Here is a 21,571-nt window from a genome sequence, read left to right as displayed (position 1 = left end):
CAATTCCTACAAAAAAAGATAAGCTCCCCTGTCCAAGCTCAGTGCAATTTCCACTGCAATTAAAAAACCTGTGTGCTCAATAAATTTAATGTCTACTACAACCCGAAAGGAAGAACAGTTAAACATGGCAATGTAAATACCTTGAAATGTAACAATTTGCACTCTTGCAAAAATGAAATATTTTACTGTAACTGCTTATTTCAAATGCGGAATTATATTCAACGTAATTCTTATCTTATAATGACTGTCTGAAATGTAGGATATAAAATAAACACAGGACTGAAAATCCATAAGAAACCTGTTAATTCATCATTCTTTTGCAGAAATAACAGAATGATACAGCTTTCCTGACTAAGTTTAAAGTTTATTGAATCAAGCACTGGCTACACTTGTCTCTAAGGTTACCAGTGCACCACTTTATTTCAGGGAGATAAAAACACATATTGCAATAAAATGTCCCTGTGCTTGTCTTCCTATAACACTTTCCTTTTTTAACCCTCTCCTAATGGTGCTGAAAACCTTCCTAAGACTGGACTCTACGCATTTTTTCATTTGTTAAATGTATGTGCCAGGAAGAGGCTGAGGGGAGGAACAAACCAGAGCACTTCTTCAGGCACATGCTGCTCTCCACTAGGATTTGGAAGCATCATTTTATTAGAAGAGCTCTTCTGCAGCATTATCAGACACAAGATATTCTGTCCATGCATTATATGCCCTTTCCCTTTTTTTTTTTCCCCACAGTGAAGCTGCAGCATTCACAGAGCCTGCTGGAGCTGTAATTGCTGCCAGCTGCTCTGTCAGCCAGGTGTGTGGAGCTGGTCACCAAATGCCCTGGCCAAGGTCCCACCCTCACCTCAGACAAACTGCAGAACAGCAAGAAGCCCATATTGCTCCATCATTTTTTAACAATGCTCTTCTTATTCCCAAGGCAACAATTTCACACCATTTCCTACCAGCTGTGCTCTTTGATGGACTAAAATCTCAGATTACGATCCCCCTCCACAGCGCGCTGTGAAGGTTCTGCACTGCCTGAGCAGGTACCTGCTCCCCACAGGAGCCTGGGGACATCAACCTCTAAATTCCCATAGAAGCACTCCTGAGAGCTGCACTCTCAGCTCACTGAGAACACAAAATACAATACAGCAGAAAACATCAATTTCCTTAGGGAAATATTTCCTAAGTATCTCCCTACCACTAACATTCCCTCTGATGGTTTTATCAATCAGAAGCTTTTTTCTTTTTTTTTTTTTTTCCTTTGCTCATGAAATCTAAAAATAGGCTGTTACCACTTTATGGGATATTTTAATTAAAAAGAATTGCATGTATATATATATACACACACATATACATACATACATATATATATATAAAATTTGTGTCCTCATGGAGTATAGGCATTATTAAATCAATTTTATTGCTGTTAAGTTCCACTTAGGTAAAATAGGGTATTGGATTTCTAAACTAATTATACAGGAAAGAGGTCTAGTCTTGACTTTAATGGAAACTTTGGATTGAGTACACTCAGGTGGTTTAATTTCCTTAATTCTATCCAAATACACAATCTAAAAGTCATCTGCAGACATCGGAAAACAAATATTTTACTCACCACTGCACATCTGGGTGCTACATTTGTAAGATGCCTGTAGTTTTACCACCCCCGTGAGACAATCACTAACACTTGTCATGCACCTACCTCCTTGAAGCCGGGCTCCTTCTCCACTTTCATGTCTGAAATTTAACAGACAGAAGTTTAACTAAATTCTTTCTTTCCTTTTCAAATCTCCAGGAGCCTGGGAAGTTGTGGCTCTCCTTAGCCACGTCCCAGGAGCTCTCCACTCTCTGTAGCACTCCTGAAATCATCCAGAGGATAAAGAGAAGGGATCTTAATGCCAGTGAAGAAGTGCAGAAGATGCATCAGTAATCAACGCCAGTGAGGTTCTTCCTTCCCTCGAGGCAACTGACTCGCCAGGATGAGTTACTTGCAGTAAATATAAAACACCAGGACCACTGTACCTTGCCAGTGCACTTTTAAACTGTGCAGAAGAAAATGTTATTCGGGATCTCTGTGTCGTCTTCCTCTCGCTTGTTTCTTCAGCAACGTCTAATAAACCTGCGAGGAGGGATACGAGGTCACACCTTGTATCCTCCGCATTTTAGTAAAGGAGCCAACACTCAATATTCCAATTTTCCAAGGAGAATCTTTGGCTTCAGATCAAATAAAAGCTCTTCTGTCTTAAAAGGTGTGATTTCTCAACTAAATGAACCTGACTCCATACTCAAAGTGCCAGAGCTGAGAGAATCATCTTCACTTTCAGCCACAAAGAGAGATCTACATATGTCAAAAACTGAGCAAAAAGGAGCAGTTGGTTATAGCAAATCACAGCACACGCTGATAGAACCAGGTCATAAATAATTCCATCCTTGCTGCCAAAAGATTAAATAAATTAATCTAAAAAAAAAAAAAAAATCAGCCTTTCTTTGTACTCAACAATCTGGGAAAGTATTCCAATTGACATGCAGTTATGCCTGGTTGTGTAAGATAATTGAAATTTCAATATGACCTACAGGTTTCATATATTTTGCAAGTTGTAGCAGCAGAAAAAGAAGAGAGAAAATCAAGAAGATAAGCTCTAGCAAGCAGTAATGCTGATTCCCCAGCTTTCCCTAAATCAATAGGTCTATTCTAGTAAGTGTCATATTTTAAGGACAACTGAATCAAACAGCAATTTTTCAGACCTAAAATGTCATCACGGTGCAGTGCCTAACAACAGATAAGCTGCAAAATGTCTGCACTTGTGCTATTTTGGTGCGACGTGTACTAATTCTTGCTCACTACTGTAGAACACCTGGAGTAATTAATGATTGCCATTAGTTACGATGTAGAATCTGACAGGTAACACTGTTTAGTTGTGCTGTTATGTGGAAGGATAATTTCAACAGGTCAGCAAAATTAAAGGGACATCCTACACCAAATTCTTCAGTCTGACCAGCAGAGCCTGCAGCTGGCAAATACTTTTGCAATATCTGAATTCAACTCATGCATAAAAATATCAGTAAAAGCAATTAATTCATGTCTGATGGTCACCCTTGTGTACACAGTAAGATAAAAATATCTGTATTTGTAGGACAGGATGAGAAATCAGGAAAACATCAAAAGCACACCACATTTCCACCCAGACTTCAGATAACACGTTTTTTAAACATACCAGCCTTGCCAAAGGCACTCCTACAGCCATGTCCTATGATACGTTCAAAGTCTGGAAAACTGGAGGTGGGATGTTGGGGTAGGATGAATAGGGAATGGGGGCCTGAAGCAGAGCCATAGGGAAAGGAGGAAACAGGGTGCAGGATCCAAATATCCAGGATAACACACTTCCTGAGCGCTCACTACTGCTGAGACACAAGCCTCGTTGGCTTCCTTTGGCAGGTAACTAAACACAAGTAAACGTGACACACAAATACGAGCACGGAGAGGCTGCTCTGCAGAAAACACTAGCACGTTTTGGGGGAATTGGCCTTTTCCCATATGCTCTGCACGCACCCACAGGCTGTGTTTCCTTCATGTGCATTTGGCTCAGATTAGGAAAAGCCACCTCACTGAACTCAGCTGGACGAGGACCTCATTTACCATGTCTGGCCAGGAGAAGCAGCAGTGTTGTCAGGTGAGCGTTTATTAAGTGACGGTGTAATTTATAAAATCACAAAGCAGCAGTCCCAGCCAACAGAAGCCTTGAAAACGCCGCTCCTCCATAGAAAACAGGATTTGCAAAACTTCGTTTAAATTCTGCTCATTCATTTTTTTTTTTGTTGTTTCGTGTGATCTTACTGTAGTGCACATCACAGCCCCCATAAACTATAGCCTAACTGCACTATACGTATGTACTCCGTATGTCCTGTAAATACCACAAAGCAAAGCCATACTTTGTGGTGACACTGGGACCCAAACAAGGTATCATTGCACATTAAAACTGTATTAAACTGATTGAATAATAGTTGAACATTGCTAACAAAACAAGATAATTACTAAACATTAAAAGACAAGAGACTTTTCCATGTTCCATAAAACCACGCCTTTCAGACAAATTAATTATTTGCATCATTTAAAAAAAAAAAAAAAAAATCCTAACAGTGAAAGAAAATATTTCAGAAGGAAGTGATGAGTAAAAAAGATTACATTAAAAACAATTCCCATTCTCATAAAATATGCAGAACTTTACATCTTAAATAGCATATTTACCTTCAAAAATTACTTTCTTTTTTAGTCTTGCAAGAAATTAAACCTTAATTAGATAGGAAAGTATTTGGAATATATCCAGAAATAAAAAAGCTACAGCTACTCCCCTAAAAGTGGCACAGCATCTGTCAGGAGTTTTCACATACCTTCAGGAAGATATCTCAAATTAAACCAACACTGTACTTGCTTTCCACAATCAGAGTTAATATTCTGCAGATCCAAACTGGCTGCCTTGTTTATTTCAAAGTTTCACTTTCTATTGCTGTACTTCTGCCTGGCAAATAAATGGATGCATGAGGGGCTCGCCCTCTGAATAAATAATAAAATCTAACCTGTCAGATCTTCCTTTGCCTCGAATGAAAAACATTTCATTCCTCTGTGATGCTGTTGAAGCCTAATCTTGCTGCAATAGACTGAATGAGCAGCCTTGGAATAAGAACTAATGGTGTGTTCGAGCTACGTCACCACCTTGATGCACATCAGAGACCAGACGGGAGGAAAGGAAGATGCACTATACAAAATATGTCTTCATTTGGGGAGTAAAGTATTACTCAATGGCATTATACATTGTTAATAAACTTTCTTTATCTGAAACTATAATTCAATATTTATGTATCTAATTTACATGTGACAAAGTAGCATATTCTAAAATTAGAGTGTAACCAGCAAACTATTAACTACTATAAACAATACCAAAACACAACTCAAACATATTTTAAGGAAACAATAGATACATTTTGGACCAGGGGATGATTTCAATTGCAGATATTGTTTTAAATACAGCTGTCAATTACACCTTGAAAAAATTTCTTCAAGCTCGTAAAGATTTTCTGCTTAGGGATTCCTGGGTATATACATAAAGACCAAGAGCACACCACCAAAAAGTCCCCTATTGGTTACTAGTAGGTACAGTAATAATTGTAAATGCTGAAATTGTGTGGGGGAAATAATTTTCAATATCCATGTTATATGATGCACTAGACAATATCCCCTTTGAGCAGAAAGTAGAGAAAATATCGTGCCCTTTATTATCTCTGTGGTTTCTTACGTGTAATAGACAGCAGAAGAATTGCACTTATTGTAACAATACAGTGTTAGATTGCAGTTCACCTTTTAGAATATTAGTGGCCATAATACTTATGATAGGTTGTGCCTTATGCAAAGATGACTAAAGATGTGCATTTAAATAAAAAAATAAAATAAAAATAAAATAAACAAGCAACCACTTACAGAACCAACAGTGAGGCTTAACGTAACAAACATGCACTAACCCTACACTTATGCAAAACTAAGTTCTTCCAGGAAACTGTAACCAACTGTTGACCTTCCACAAAGGTAAAGGTTTTGTCCCTTGCTAATATGTTTGGACTTTGTAGCTGAATTCCAGTTTATTAGCTCATTGTCTGTAAATGTGCTGTTCCACTGTGGTATCCTTTAGCTGCCCTTGAGCTTCTGCAGAATCTGCAATCTTACAGTCACTTTTATTTAAGGTTTTATTGAGCCGCAGAGTAAGTCCCCTTCAGTACAACACAAATAGGTTTTCTTATTCATCCTCTTCAGGTTCCTGTGGTAAAATTGGTGTCTCCTCCTTTAAACAAGCACTAAAAAATCCAAGGATTGTGCTGTAAAGGTGATATTTGCTTTTCTCGGAAGCAATGTTATGACCTTCATCTGGGTAGATCTGGCAGAGGAGAAAGGGAAAAAAGTAAATAGTTTTTAAAGGTGTTTCAAATATTTAGGGCTCTAATTTTCTTTCTCTGATCTTCAACATGTTTTAGACAACAATAAGATGATAACACTAGTTTTACAGCATCTAGGAAACGTAAGAAACCCAAAGTAAGACTCATTCTTTTGGAATTTGAACTTGCACAGAGCAACCACTGCAGTGGGAACTGCAAAAGTGAAAAAATTTATATTCCCAGCCATTGTGCTTACACCAGTTTACTTTAGCATTTTCAGTAGTGCCTAGGCACCCAAATCCCATTAACATCCATGAGGATTAATTACCTCATGCTTTTAGGGATCTCTCAATATTTCAACTTCCAAGTGTTTGGCAAAAAAAGCTTTTTATTCATATCTTAACTATCTTCCTATCTGCTTTAAAGCCCATCTTCTCTCTCTCCTAGGGTGTATGGGGGCATGTTCATCTCTTAAAACAAATACCACTAGGAATCTCTCCCAAATGAGGCTGAGCAAACATCTGCATGAAGAAATCCACGCCACAAGACAAGAGACCTGAGGAGGCCTGAGGCAAAAAGCTTCAGCTGCCTCCTCAAACCCAGGTCATCACAAGGTGGCAGGAGAACTGCTCAACGGGGCTCTTCTGGGAGAACTCTGTCATTCCTGCTTCTTGCTCTCTCCACAGGCCTTCACATCACCCCAGCTGCAACCACACGGGCAGCAGGAACAGATTCTACATTTAAAGTCCTTTTTTCTCCCTCGAGTGGAACCAACCCTCTTCTTGCCACCTCCTCACTGACATGAGCTCACGCTCCAGTGCAAACCACAGGATCACCCTAAGAACAGCAAGGTCGAGGTTTGCAACGGCCAACAAGCATCAGGAGTATTTGGAGACACTGATTCCACCCATCCATGTGCTCCAGGTGGGTCCCATGCAAGCCCATGCCTTGACAGAGGCTCTGCTGTGCTCTTTCAATAAATTTAAATGTTGAAAATAAGGGGAAATTACTCTCATGGGACCCAACATCTTTTTAGGAAAAAGGGACCCAAAGTAGTGACATCTCCACGTTACAAAGAGTGCCTGTGGATTCCAGAGCACTTTGTATAGCATTGTAGGATAAACAGCTGGAGAAAAGAATGAGAGAGAGGAGAAAGAGCCCAGGAGAACAATGATACAGCTCCTGATATCCATACTAACGATGAGAAAAATGGGATTAAACACAGTTCTAACTGCAAATTGAGGTAATACCACTGTGTTGTGGTAGACAGGGTCCTTTACAGTGAAGAGATAGCAACAGGAGGTTAAATGTTGAACTATGTTTATAGGAAAATTCACAGGTGCACGTACCTGCATAGTGTAATTAGCCCCAGCTTTTATTAGACGCTTAATTAGTTCTGCTGAATGCTGGAAGTGAACTTTAGCTGCAAGAAAACATTTGATATTATTAGAAACAGTTACATTAATATGAAATACTCATCTGTTACACAGCTTTGGCTGAAAACGCTTCCAGGCTCTGTAGTTACTGTAACTGAAGCTATCTCCAAGGCCAGCCCCACCAGCAACAGGGTGTTACAGCAAAGGTTTCGGAGAAGGAGCTGGAAGGCCCAGGGGAAGTCACTCAGTGAGGACTCCTCTGTTTATCCTCGATTTACACACGCTGTGATAGCATGGAGATGTGTAACACCATTCTGTTTGCACATTGTGGCATTTTCTAATTTGCTTGGAAGAAAGAACATCGCATTTTCTATTGCCTGCACAGGGTCACTACACCCCACTCTTCCTTAGGAAATGGACTCTCTGGAACCTGGCCTTTGTGTGGCAAAACCATTATTACCATGTCCTAACCCCGCAGAGTTTAGGCTGCAGGTGGTCTGGGCAGTGTCAGTGGATGTGATGTTGAGCAAGGGCAGCAGACAATCAGACTCCTGGGCCAGAGCACCCTGCATTGCCCAGACATCTATCAAAGCCCCAGTTCCCTCCAGCGCTTGGTTCAGAGGGGCAGAAATTACTGCCATCAGTAAAGTCTGAGCCCCTCAGGTCTGCTCAGTCACCCAGTGCATTTTCATCCCTCCCCTCTGTGCTCTGGGGAGAAGCACTGGACAGCGTTTGCACCCCTCTGGTTGCACTTTGGATCTGTGACATGGGTTTGGAAAGTCCGGGGTGACAGGCTGGCACTATGTCTGCTGTGCCTGGGCACTGCCACCTCAGCCCTCGCCACTGAGAGGCACTTATCCCTTCAGACTGAGTAACAAACCTCACATTAGCCCACATCCACCAGAAAATACTGGGAAAGAAGTAGGATGTCAGTCTGTGCAGAGTAGCTGTTTGCATCACTGCAATTTGTGCCTGCATCAAAGCTCATTCTTTAGACACCAGCTAAGAAAGTTCATAAGAATACACTGCAGTGAAACCTGCAATTACAAATTATCTCAACTGATGCATCTTATGACTCCATCTAAAGTGCTAGAACTTACTCTGTGTTACTCATTCCCTTCTTAATCTACTGCTAAAAGTATTGGTGCTATTAAAAGGTTCTGTGTAGCTTCAGCTTCAGAAGGTTTGGCAGTACCTCGTAAATAATTAGATGAAAAGATTAACTTCCCATTTGGTGATGTACTTCACCAGCTGTACTGATAATTCTGCAGAACTGGTGTGAATTTAAAACAACATTAAAAATGTATGTTGTTCTATTAATAATTCATGTAATACCTTCCACTAGCAACACAGTGGTCCACAGGTCTTAAACAAATGAAAATGAACAGCACCTAAAAGGTGCAAATCCTCAAAGCAAAGCAAAGCATCACCAGTTCAGAGCTAGAAGTGACAGCTGAAACAAAAGAAAAAAATCCTACAAGAGGGAAAATGAAACTGCAAATGTACTTGCTAGGTGTGTGCCTCATCAGCCCTCGAACACCTGCCTGTCAGAAGCCCTGACTCCAAATTAGTCGCATCTGTAGATACTTACCATCAGCTGTGCCATGAACTATTAGCAAATCCACTTCTTTTAAACCATGAAGATTGTGTAATACACTGGATGCCTGGAGAACAAACACACACAGAGCTGTAATTGAATTGCATTTTAAGAGTAAAATGATCATTTTAAGTTACTTGTTTATGCTAACTTACCTGATAAGTAATTTCATCTTTTGATGGAATACCAAGGTATCTTTCTGAAAAAGCTGATGCTGTAAAAATAATAATAATAAAAAAATAAAAATAAAAAGAACTCACCCTTGTGAATTCCATGTTATTTCTATTTTAAAACTCATAATTTCTGACCTAGAGTCAGAAGCTATTTAAGCCATGAAGTTGAGATGCTCATTTAGAGACACAGAATGTACCATTTAGATGTGCCATTTAAACTGACTTTTAAATAGTTAAAAAATGAAACCAACCAAAAATCAACCAACTCTCCTCACAAAAAACACCCAACAAGACATACCAACCCGAACCAACAATTAAAAAACCCAAACCCAAAGGAAAGCACAAGCTAAAACCCAAAGAAAGTCTAACAGACCATTAAAGTAACCTGGTCTGGTTTTCTGTGTATCACAGTTCATAGCCTGTGCCCAAAACTCCACATACAGAACAAATAACCAGTGACTGAATGACAACAATGGCTGATATTTTAGGAAATTCACTGTTAACCTTAAAGGATTCATTCATAAGACTTGATTCCTGCTCATATACATAAAGGATTCTGAGGAAATGAGGTAACTGCGAAATAGCTGCTGTCAATAACACGGTGTCTGATGTGGGTTTTGGTGAACTGTCCCAGTGTCAGCTTTACTTTCATTTTAAAAAAGAGAGCAAGACAGTGAGGTAAAACCTCGTTAATATCGTCACATTATTAGTCCTTAGTCATAATAAACAGTAGCCCCACGAATAAAAGGTATTTTGAATGAACTATCACACAGGTTCAGGGCAGGGAGTGCTCACCATATAACTTCATGTCTGTGATTGGTGCCACCACAGCTCCACACTTGAAGAGCCTCTCGCTGGATTTCAGGATCATGGATGCAATGTAGCCACCATACCCCTAACAATGGGATTGAAATCTTGGTTGATTTATCTGATTCTAGCAAGAATAAAGCTAAAGGCCATTGTGCTAATCCAGTGGTATCATTTTTACAGTTTAAGGGTGCATAAAGATCTCATTGACCAGGTAATGATTTTAATCTATGCAGTTAATAACAGTAATGAATGTTGCACATTTCTTCACCATCTCCAAAGTCTAATACATCTCCCCTGGAAGAGCTGATACCAGAGAGTCATGAAACCTTTCGAGAAAGCTTTAACTTGAAACCTCAGATTTCCTTGAAATGACACTGGTAATCCATTTCTGTACACCTGTAATCATTCTAGACTCAAAGAAAATGAAATTCTGAATTGTGGCACCTGGAATCGATGATTTTCTCATATATTACGGGCTCCTCAAATTTCTCTACTTGCCATCTTTGTTTTCCCTTCATCAGTACTGAAAAACTGGTATTTCTTTAGGTATTTCTTGTTGTCGTTTTGTGTTTGGCACAACACACTTCAGGAAGACGAAATTATCCCATGACAGGGAAAATACAGTGTAAAACACCAGCTGATCCAAAAACATTACGCATCAAGTGCTTACAGTTTTCTCATGGACTTTTACGAATGCTGCCTGCTCCTGTTCTTCATGCCTAAATATTTGTTGAACAGATGATTTCTGTGGAAGAATGGTAATATTTGAAAAGCCTTTAACCTTATTTAAAATATATAAGCAAAGGGGTTTCTTGTTCTTTGCAATCAATCCATATTAAGTGGGAATGGACACACTGAGGAAAACACTGAATAGGAGCTGGATTTTCAAAAGAGTGTGAGGAACTGAGTTATTCCTTTCCCATACAAGTTGCAGCCCAGGAGGCCAAGAGCCATCCAGATCTGTTCATGTGCAGGAGTAGATTTCACCTAAGACAGAATTTCTTAGTGGGCACCTGCAATTTGTATAATTCAGAGTTTATAATTCAGCAGCTTTCCTCTGCCTCTGGGTTTTCTCTGCTTTTACTTTTGTTTAATATTCTGCTTGTGTCTTGCCCAGTAGCTCCACAGCACAATTTTAACCCAAGGTATCGCCAGGTTATTTATTATTTATTCCATGTTTTCATTAAGAGCTTGTTTAATTCTCCTGGGAGTTTCTTCCCTTCATGCCCGTGTCCTTGCTTCCAGACAGGCTTTCCAGGACACTGGAAACACTAGAGAGTGATTTTTATAAATCCTTAGACGCATTTCACAGTGACATTGCCACTCCACACGCCCTGATGCAAGAGAACACGTGGTGCCTCACTCATCCTGGGTTTCTGGGGTTACAGCCTAATTGTCACATTTTCAAGAAAGTCGTTGCCTGTAGAATTGCAACTAATTTTTAAGCTCCCTTCTGACTTGCATGAATAACACCACAAACTCCACGGAACCACATTTGGCTGTCTAGAAGTTCAGAAAGGCCCTTGGATCAGCATCACTCAGGATTGCATCCCTCACAGAGATAAGCAAGGGGACATGGGCACAGTGCCTGGCAATTCTCCCCACTGTGCCTTTCTGGACAGTCTTGTTACTCTTGTGCCTCATTGACATCACCAAATGTGACAAGAATTTTACTTCTGTGCAATTCTGAAACCTCTTAAAGAGCTCCTGGAAAGTGTGCGTAAGTCCAGCTTTATGACATCAGCATTCCAAAGTCAAGTTATTTTCTGTTTCCATCAGTAAAGCAGATTTAATGCATAGAAAGAAAAAAAAAAATCTTGTTCCCCTATTGCATTCTTGTATGTGATAAAAAAGAAAGGAGTTTTAAAGTAGATTTTTTAATCGACTCTAAAAGAAGCAGAGTGAAGGAAAATACCATTAACCCTAAGAAGCTGTTAAATAGATTTTTTTATTATTATTAATTATAAAACTGACTTTTAAATTTTATGATTTTTTTTTCTTTTGACAGTAAAGAAACAACTCTGAAAGGTTAACTTGAAAAGGGGAAGTTATCCTGAATTCAAAGCAGCATTGAAAGCTTATCAAATTTCCCACTCTTCATTCCTCAACAACACTTTCAGAAAAAAAAGTGAAGGAACATGGAAATCAATAATATTTTGTGAAAGAAAATTGGGAGCAGGTCTTGGCAGATGTGTAAAGCCATGGTTACATGCATGCTCTTCAGTAACTGTCTCATCACATCACTCTTAGGAAAAAAGATACTGATGAATCTCGGGCAGAAAACGAGGGGGAATTTTCAAGTACCAATGGAAATAATTTCTGCAGTCAAAACCAAGCAGTTCTGGATGCTCAGGGATTTCATTCCAGAACCAGTATTTTCAATCAGATGATCGAAAGAGGAAGAGGATATGGAGAAATGTTGATGCTTCTATGCATTGGTAACAGGCATTAAAACCTGGATAGAAGTGTGTGCCATGATCACTTGGTGGATGAAATTGTCCCATGCTTGTACATCCTCATCTGGAAATCTCTGGCTGCTCCCTTACAACCCACATACTTGGGTTTTGACCCAAGTGAAATTCTTCTAGTGAGAGTTTCTTTCTTAGCTCAGGGAGTGCTGCAGGAGTTCAGATCTTTGAGGAAGGTCACGTTCATGGGAAATGCTAATAACAGCCACAAACATCAGCCAGTCCTCAAAATGCTACCATGCAGGAGGTAAATGTCAGCCTCCTCATCCTGCATCCAGACAGGCTGAGACAGGCAGGTTAAATGACTTGCCTGAGGCTGTGCAGCAACTCCGCAGCAGAGTGAGAACTAAGGCATGTCATGGTGAAACACAGGCTGCTCTTAAAAGCGATGACTGGGGGGCACTTGATCAGGGTTTGCTACTGCTTTGAGCTCAAGGCAGAAAACAGCTTCATCAATAATAATAATAATAATAATAAACAACAATAATAATAAACTTTTGAAAAAATTACAAGGTTGCACATGCCGGTTCATAGATGAAGCAGCAGTTGTGTGGTATTTCTAATTTCTAATTGCTGCTTTTTAATAGACATCAGTAAAATGCTGCTTTGTTTGCTACTGAAAGTCGAGCCTTTGCCTCATCGTGTCTCATGCTGGGGGCAATGACGTGCAGCTGATAAAATAGCAAAGGCAAGATTTCTCACTGGTGCAACAAGGAACTTGCTGACAGCACCACAGGGTAGGTGCTCAGCTAAGCTCAAGGGTCAGTAAAACATTCAGGCATAAAACCTGTATTTTATAGGACAACATTGTCAACTTAACTGCAGCACAAATATAAAACTGCAAGAAACAAGCTTTCACAAAAACCAAGTCCCTATTAAAAATTTCTAAAGACAGCAGGAAGCAGAATTTTTAACAAATACTTTCTCCTTCAGATTCTGAAATGCAAATATTGTTATACCTTAAAACTGATTTTATTGTCTTAAATGCTGTCCTGAGGAAAAAATACTGTACAGAACAGACAGTTAATTCTGGATGCCATTTTTTCCCATCAAAATAACTGAAATTGTCTCAAGAAAATCTATAAATATATTTGTTTATTAACTGACAGCACTTTCTTAAAGAATCATAATGATATAGCCTGTTGGTTTTTTGCACATTACCTTTCCAAATATACCCAGTCTCTTGGGATCAATGAAGGGCTGTTTCAGAAGTGATCTGAAAAGAAAAAAAGTCTATTTTTTAATTTTTGCACAGTAAAATGGTGGGTTTTAATTTCTGAATATAGTATGTACAATTATTTGTACATTACAGAATTGCCACACATGGAGATCAGGTAGAAGAAGAAATTACATCAATACAAGTAGTACTGCATTGGGAAATGTGATTTGTTTCCTAATTCCTTTTTTATAAGTCAAACAGTTGGTGTTTGGCCCATCTCACTTAATTCAGATATCTGAATTTAAGCATCTTGTCTAAATTATCCATTTACATCTGCTTTTCAGTTAATGGAGAGAGGAGAGATACCCTTTAGGATTCCTATACATGTTGGAAACTTCTCTCAGTCTGGGGAGGATCATCCTTCAGAAATGCCAGAATTTTCCACTGGCTAGAGCTCAAATGACTGGCTTAGACCAGGCACCTAGCACCAGCTAAAGGAAGATAAGATGAATGGAACTTCTTGAATCTAGATAATTATACAAATAATTAATTCTCTTATCAAGGTCATTAATCATCTATGGTGAATTTTATACCCAAAGACAGAATAACCTGAGGGGAAATATCAGACACAGCTGTTTATTCATGGAATAATAATAAATATAAATAATAATAATAAACCCCTTTCAAAAGAAGAAAAAAATACTTGGCTTAAAATCTGTCTTTCCCTGGGAAAGCCCAGAAAAAGTCCATGGAGACCTTGGTATGAGCCACTGTGACATGTGCACCCTGAGTAAGGAGTGTTGTCAAGGCTACACATGACCACTCCACTGATAGAAATTACTTTTTTCTGCAGCTGGTAGACTTTATATCAGTCTAAGAATGATAATGCAAATGAGAAATAACAGGCACATGCCAAAACTTTGCTCTCATTTACACCACTAGAACTCCATTTGGTTTGTGTTATTACTCCAGAACTCTGTAGTAGAAGTGAGAGAGCAGTAGCCTACGGTATAGACCTAAAATACTGTAACACAAATGCATTTATACGTCAATGTGGGCAGCAAGAAATTTACCTACAGAATGTAGACAAATATGAATTAGCTCAGGTGGCATATTTGGATTGCACAGAGCAGGACAGCTTTATCAAAGAGAAGCACCGACCCAAAGAAAACCCCCAAAACACCTCTTTGATTTTTTTTACTTGCTGTTTGTAATGGAAGGATTACGGTTTCAAAATTTGCAACTGCATTAAAAACCAAACATTATCAATGCAGAGAAAACATTCCCGGCAGTTTTAGTCCAAATGCTCATTCATCCAGGTGGAGGCAGGGTGAAAGAGAAGAAGAGTTTGCACATACGTACTCTACAGCTGCTATTTGGTCCTTCACTTCCACTGATCCTAAGCATCGATGGACCTCCTGTAGGATCTTGAGGCCTTGAAATCCACTCCCTCTGCCATCAAATCGAGCTACGATGACATTATCAGAGTTGACAAGCACTGAGTCCCAGTCAATGTGAAACTTATCTGTAACCAACTGGCTGCCTGGAGCTTCATCACTGCAAATACCAACACACCAGACACAAATGAAGACTATTGACAATGTGATGCACTGTGCCGAGCTCTGATATTTTATTTAACCTACGTGGCAGAGTTCAGTAGTTTATGCAACCCTGCTGAGCTGCTGTCACTTCCATCAATACCATCCCATTAGGGCTGCACGCCCTGCAGCAAAATAATTTCTTTAACTTTATAACCACCATGCTGCGGTGCTGCCAATACCTGAATAAACATTGTTGAAGGACACAGAATATTAAAGCAGGTAGTGCTGCTTATAATAAAGTGAATGAAAAACCCCCAAACACAATCACTAATGGCTAGTTCAGTTCTGAGAAGTCTCAGGCAGAATTTGTAAAGTCTCACTGAGCACACAGAAAGGTAAAATTCATTCAGCACCCCGATTACCATTTTGTAGGATATATAATACTATTAAGAAGGATGTCGTCTGAGAAAACCAAAATAATTGCATTATTGTATCGTTGAATAGATTTTTTGAAATAGTGTACAAAGACTAAAGCATACGCTGGAGAAAATTATATTTTCTCCATCCAAATTCATAGGAAGAAATGGATGCAGGCAGGAGTGATAAGCCTATTTTATGACCAAAAAAACAGGTGGTTTACAGCACAAAAGGTGAAATAGAATGGGAGAATGCAGTTTCTAGAAGAACAATAAGATTTTCCATTGAAGCCAAATATACCATTTTCCTTACAAAGAAAATAAAATGTCAGTTTTAAAAGGGAAGTTTGTCATTATTTTCCCCCAAGATAAACACAGAATAAAAGAACAGGGTATCATGAAGTTGTACAAAATGCAAAATAGTTATATGCAGGCTGCATCTGCCAGTGGAATGCAAATTAAAATGTAACAGTGTCTGTGGTGGCTGTATGGAAATTAAATTGGATGGTCTGTGGGAATATCCTGTCTAAGGTGAAAGAAAGATGAAGACAGAAATTATTATTTTGCCAAATAGACTTATGTAAACCATGGGGAGGAAAGAGAGATAAAATATCCTACAGTAAGTACTGTCTTAGAAATAATGTGCTGCTTCAGTATCAGGCTTTGGCTGTGGATAACACAGATCATCTTCAAGGTAATCACTCAGTTAATTGGCAAGCATATAATGAATGTGTGTGTTCTGAAATGCAGTCAGACCTATCTATTTAGTTGCTATATCATGTACTGAAATCAGGATTACTCAGTTACAGACTCAGCCAAAACATGTTATGCTTGATTTGCCATTATTTTGCTCATCACTTGGCTTTATAAAAAGAAAAGAAGTACATTTTTTTGGTGTGCTTAACCAATTCGGTTGTGATTACACTAATTACTAACATTGCGAAGCAACCAGTCTGGAAATATTGTCAAGTGAGCTGTGCAGAAAACACGCGATTCAGGAAGTGTATAATCATCGTTATTTGCAATAAGGAGCAGGACAATACTTCCAATTTCTGCTCATTGCACAGAGCAAGGTTTGCACTACACAGTGACACAGATGTGTTCACCAAGTATTTATCATTGCTTCTAATAAAAGGATCCTCACACCAGTTACTCATACTTACCAATTATTTGTAAGTTCTTCCAACTTTTCCACAATAATACATCAGAAATATCCATGTTTGACTAGGTAACTTTCCAACAGAGTAACCCATTCCTCACAAGTGAAAATATTGTGAGTCAGCCTGCTTTCCTCCCTTTAATTATGAGAACAAAACTAACTCAGTGTTCTCATTCGATTTATATGTGTTCCATATCTAGGTTATACATACATCTGGTGTATATAGATATATATATTTCTAGACACTTAGGAATAGGAGAAGAACCATTACAGTTATAAGCCTTTCTCTAAGCCAGAATGTGCTTAAAACCTTTAAAAGTGTTTTAAATCAAAGGTGATACTCTTAGTGAATTTCTCCAAGAAAAAAGGAACAACAAACAGAAGCTCAGCAAGTCTCTCAGTGGGTGAGAACTGGCAGTGATGGTTTCTCAGGCTCCTTTTTGGAGATCATAGCTGGGCTGCTTTTGGGCTCAGAGTTTAAACACTATACATCGCCCAGCCCTGCATGATGGATTGTTTGATGTATTGCTTTAGGAAGCAATTTTTCAGTGGCTAGTTTATTTCAAGAATGTCCATAAAAGTGGTCTGTGCTAAGCATTTAAGATCATTTCCATTGAGGTACACATCAAAATTCCCATTAGCACCAAAAGGTCTCTACTCTTCAGCTGCCACTATGAAATGATACTGAGTATCTGAGGTGTGCTTCTGTCCTCCACAGAGAGACAGCAGACATATATTTCCTAATACTTTTATTATGCCTCTTTATATTTCTTCTAGTCTTTTAATGGCTTGTTCTCGAAGCTGTACAAAAGATTCACTTTCCAGCCCCACTGTCTTATCTTGCTATCAGTCCCAAGAGTGCATTCACTGGGGGAATAAACAGGTCTGGTTGTTTGTGCAAAGCCTAAAACTTTCATCAGTTCCAAACCAAACCCTGCTTGTGACCAAAATATAAGAATACAAGTAAACAAATAAACAGAAACCTCTCAGAGACAATTCACTGCTACTTCGAAGAATACTTGGGGGTTTTTTCCCCCTCAAATACCAGGACAATCTTTCCACTGATTCAGTTTTAGAATTTACAGCTGGACAACTTTAAAGGGCATTAAATAATAGATACTGACATTTAAGATACATTATCTACACATTTGAAGGAACGAGGTTAATTACAATCAAAGCAAAATAAAGAATGATTATCAATTCTGATTTTATTACCCAGATTAAATGCCAGAGTCTTTACTTAATCATTTCCTGTGTGTTACCAAGAAGTGTATTTTCCAACTTTTTTAATGAATAAGGTGAACCATAATGAGGAAATCAAGGATCTGAAATTTAAACTTTGACCTTAATTATATAGAAAAGGTGTGGTAATCACTTTTTCAGGCAATTACGGTGCAGTTCTCTAATATACAGCTACGCTGTGTGTATTACATCAGAAAGAAACCAAGTGTGAAACGTTATCAGTAGTTTAGGACAACAAATGGAAGAAAGGAAAGTGTTTTAATCTATTTAACATTTTACTACTCATCACAATTCTGGGAAGGAAGAGAGTGCCAGCCACCATAACTGGTTTCTACACGAGATCTGTTAGTCCAGCCATCCAGATGGACATAAATTTTAACACAACAATACAGTGACCTACTATTTGAGTATTGCAGCTTGCTTTGCAGATGCTAATAGATGAATGTTCACACAATCTTTTATGCTGATGGTTACAGCATAATCAGGTCCTTAAGCTGAGCTTGTGTCTACATGGAACTGTACTCAGCTCACAGCCAGGTTTCACACCAGGACCAGATTCCTCTGGTACAAGCTTCCTTCCAGGATTCAGCCTTAACACTCAGGCATCTGAAAGTTCAAATTTACCTGCAGACATCCTTGAATGAATACAGAAGCCTTTGAAATGGCTACTAGCTTTCAGTGATTTTAAACCCCCCTGAACAACAGATCACACCAAACATCATCCCCATCATAAAATCACTCATCACCTGCCTTCCTTCCTTCCTTCTTCCCTCCCTCTTTTCTCTTTTCCCTCTTCAAAGTGCAGTGCTACTGAGATGGAAAGCAAACTCCACTTCTCTGCTAATACTCAACTTTTCTGTTCATATATATTCTGGTTTTATATTTCTAAGTGCATGTTGCCTCAATCAAGATGCTTTATAGAATCTCCTTTCCAAAAACATGGACATACAATTAAACCAACATTCTTACCAAGGGCATTGGTAAGCATTTATTTTCAAAGGTTTTTCTCTCAATGGCTGGAATATGATGATAATCATACCATGCCTGAGAATGGAAGAAAGCAAGCAGGGACAGGTCAACGTTACAAAAGACAGCACTTGATATCAGCCCCCAATTCTCAACTAACACTGCTGGCAGTAGGAATGGGGTGTTTCTCCATCAGTCCCAACAGCACCACTCTGTTGTCAAGTATATGGGAAATGATATAATCTACACAACTAATCAGTGTTCGCTATAAAAGGTACATGTTCTCCTTGGATGTGAATAATTTTATCTTTCTTTTTTTTTGAAAGTAGTACTTCTGAACATGAAATAAACCTTAGTATGTCAATTTGGAGCTGTTTGGGTCAAGAAATTACCCCCTATACACCCACAGATGCCCAACTGCTCTTTCTCAAAAGCTAGGCAGAATCTATTAGGCTCAAATAATCATCCCACAAGGGAACCTCCCATAACTTCAGTGACAGTTTGCAGTTTTATATTTCATTTGGGGACCTCTTTAATAGAAAAAGGGATTGCTGGCAACCTTAGCTTTAAGTCTGTAAAAATCTGCTGAAGAAATACAGTTTAATGTAACTCTTTATCTTCTAGGGAAGAGGAGGACACAAAAGATGCTACAGTACACGAGCCAAGACAGATTTAAAATTTTCAGTTTCATACTTTTCCCTAGTATACAGGTGTCTTGGGTTATGTAACCTAAAAATGTGTATTCCATTTCATCTGTTGAAAACTGTTTTTTTGGAAGACGTTTTATCCTTGTCATGTAACTCCAGGGGGGAGGGGGGCGGATGCCTTCTGATAATGGCCCAGCCATTAAAACCAGTTGGGGCAGTGTTTCTTATCTCTTTCACCATCCCTCTATCCTCCAGGGGGACATCTTCTGATAATGGGCCATTAGGGCCCACCAATAACATGACACATTCCATCATCCCATTGGGAGATGCTCCACACCGTGAGGGAGGAGCCAGCTGTTCCCAGCTAGATAAAAACTGGGACTGAAAGACACAAGGGATCCTGTTTTTCCACTGGATTCCCGGAGGAAGACTGGACCCAACTCGTCACCACTGGGTTTTCTAGAGGACCATCTCTACTCCACAGAACCACATTTGTTACTCCAGGAGGATTTATCTGGACTGCTTCCAGCACCCTGACCACCAGGGTGCCAGGTCCTATCTCTGACTCAGGGTTTTCCCAGGATTTTTGTTTGCTACCTTGCTTGGTTTTTTTGGTACTACTACATTTGTATTTTCCTTTTTTAATATTCCTAGTAAAGAACTGTTACTCCTATTCCCATATCTTTGCCTGAAAGCCTCTAATTGCAAAATTATAATAATTTGGAGGGAAGGTGGTTTACATTCTCCATTCCAAGGGAGGTTCTAGCTTTCCTTGGCAGACAACTGTTTCAAAACCAAGGCAACAGTGTTTTCTAAAAATAACCCCTGCTAAAGCTAACATTGAGAATTCAGTATTGCAAAGATAAGAATCTGACTTAAAAGAACCAAAGTATTTATATTAGAAATGTAGATACAACAATCTACAATTTATGTGTTCATAAGTTGATGATTTTCCATTTTATCCATTGTGCCTATCATAAAAAGCCCCAAAATAATTGTAAAACATATCCATATAAAATATCATGACTTGGCTACATTTCTTGTCCACTGGGTGCCAATGACTTTGGTAAATTTAAATTCAGGTCTCAATACTGTCCTCGCGTCTTTCAACCCTTGGTATCAAAAAAACAATTCAAAATAGTATTTTCTTCAGCTTTTTTTTTTTTTTTTTCTTTCCCTTTTCCTGTGATTTCTGCCTTTGGACTTCTCAGGTTTCTGATCTTGCCCTTCTGTCTTCTCTAGGTTCTACATGAGTTTATAACCCCGTATTTTCCGACAGCTGTACATGGCAGATTATGTATTTATTAAGATACTTGAAAAGGGAAGCGTTGCACTGCTAACACTTTTGTGTTTCCTTGCTCTCAGAAACAGGAATAAGCACAAGTGTTTGCAAGTCCCTGCAGGGTTGCTGGGGTCAATTCACAGAGTCAGTTTGCCTTTGCACTCGTATAAGAGCTGCTTAAAATATAATCATTCCTCCAAGATCATGTCAGGAAATGCTGCAAAGATGAAATAAAATCCATATCTCCTGTTTCTCCACAAGAAAAGAAAAATATGTTTGTGAGCCAATTAAAACAGCGAGCTTCCACAACTGCAGATAATTACAACTGAAAATTCTGAGTTTTAAAACAAAAACTGGGCTTCGAAATAAGCGGGTTTGTGCCTTTCTGTCCTCATTTCTGATCAGAGCAGAAGAACTTGGGGTCATTCAGCAGCTCAGGGCTGCAAACACCTCACATCACATAAGGATCTCTGCTGTCACTGAGGGGAGACCTGCTCCAGGTAACACAGCTCAGTAATGTGGCACTTTCATGAATTTAGCAGTGCACTACTACATGTCTGTTACTGAAATTCACATCAATTCTTTCCAGCTGGGGCTGGAAGAAGCTCTGTAGGTCCAGGAAAGCTCTCTCTACCCATGCTAAGTTGGGGTGGAGAAAAGAGTGATGCCCTGAGCTGTCCGTCACCACTTTTCCCAGGCAGGCTTCAAGCACACTCATGACTCTGTTCTTTTCCTCTACTACACATGTGCAGGCACACAACTTAAAGGCTGACTGTCCCTGCAAGAAACACACACCCTTTTAAAAGAACAGCACAGGTTTCC

At 39.1% G+C, this 21,571-nt stretch overlaps 1 protein-coding gene across 4 annotated transcripts in view; it reads right to left on the bottom strand.

The window, feature by feature from the left end:
* Positions 1-3,653: 3,653 nt before the first annotated feature.
* DPP10 (dipeptidyl peptidase like 10) overlaps positions 3,654-21,571 on the bottom strand; it is a 441,914-nt gene continuing 423,996 nt past the window's right edge. For all 4 annotated transcript variants that reach the window (XM_040069480.2, XM_040069479.2, XM_040069481.1 and 1 more), the window contains 7 exons: positions 14,859-15,053; positions 13,499-13,553; positions 9,855-9,954; positions 9,042-9,100; positions 8,881-8,953; positions 7,263-7,336; positions 3,654-5,915 (listed from right to left, as the gene is read on the bottom strand). In XM_040069480.2, the coding sequence (XP_039925414.1) occupies positions 5,778-5,915; positions 7,263-7,336; positions 8,881-8,953; positions 9,042-9,100; positions 9,855-9,954; positions 13,499-13,553; positions 14,859-15,053 (694 nt within the window). In that variant the 3' untranslated portion in view covers positions 3,654-5,777. The remainder of the gene's footprint in view (positions 5,916-7,262; positions 7,337-8,880; positions 8,954-9,041; positions 9,101-9,854; positions 9,955-13,498; positions 13,554-14,858; positions 15,054-21,571) is intronic.

This window comes from Hirundo rustica, chromosome 7, assembly GCF_015227805.2.
Source record: "Hirundo rustica isolate bHirRus1 chromosome 7, bHirRus1.pri.v3, whole genome shotgun sequence".
NCBI lineage: Eukaryota > Metazoa > Chordata > Aves > Passeriformes > Hirundinidae > Hirundo > Hirundo rustica.
This window is presented reverse-complemented; position numbering and strand designations above follow the sequence as displayed.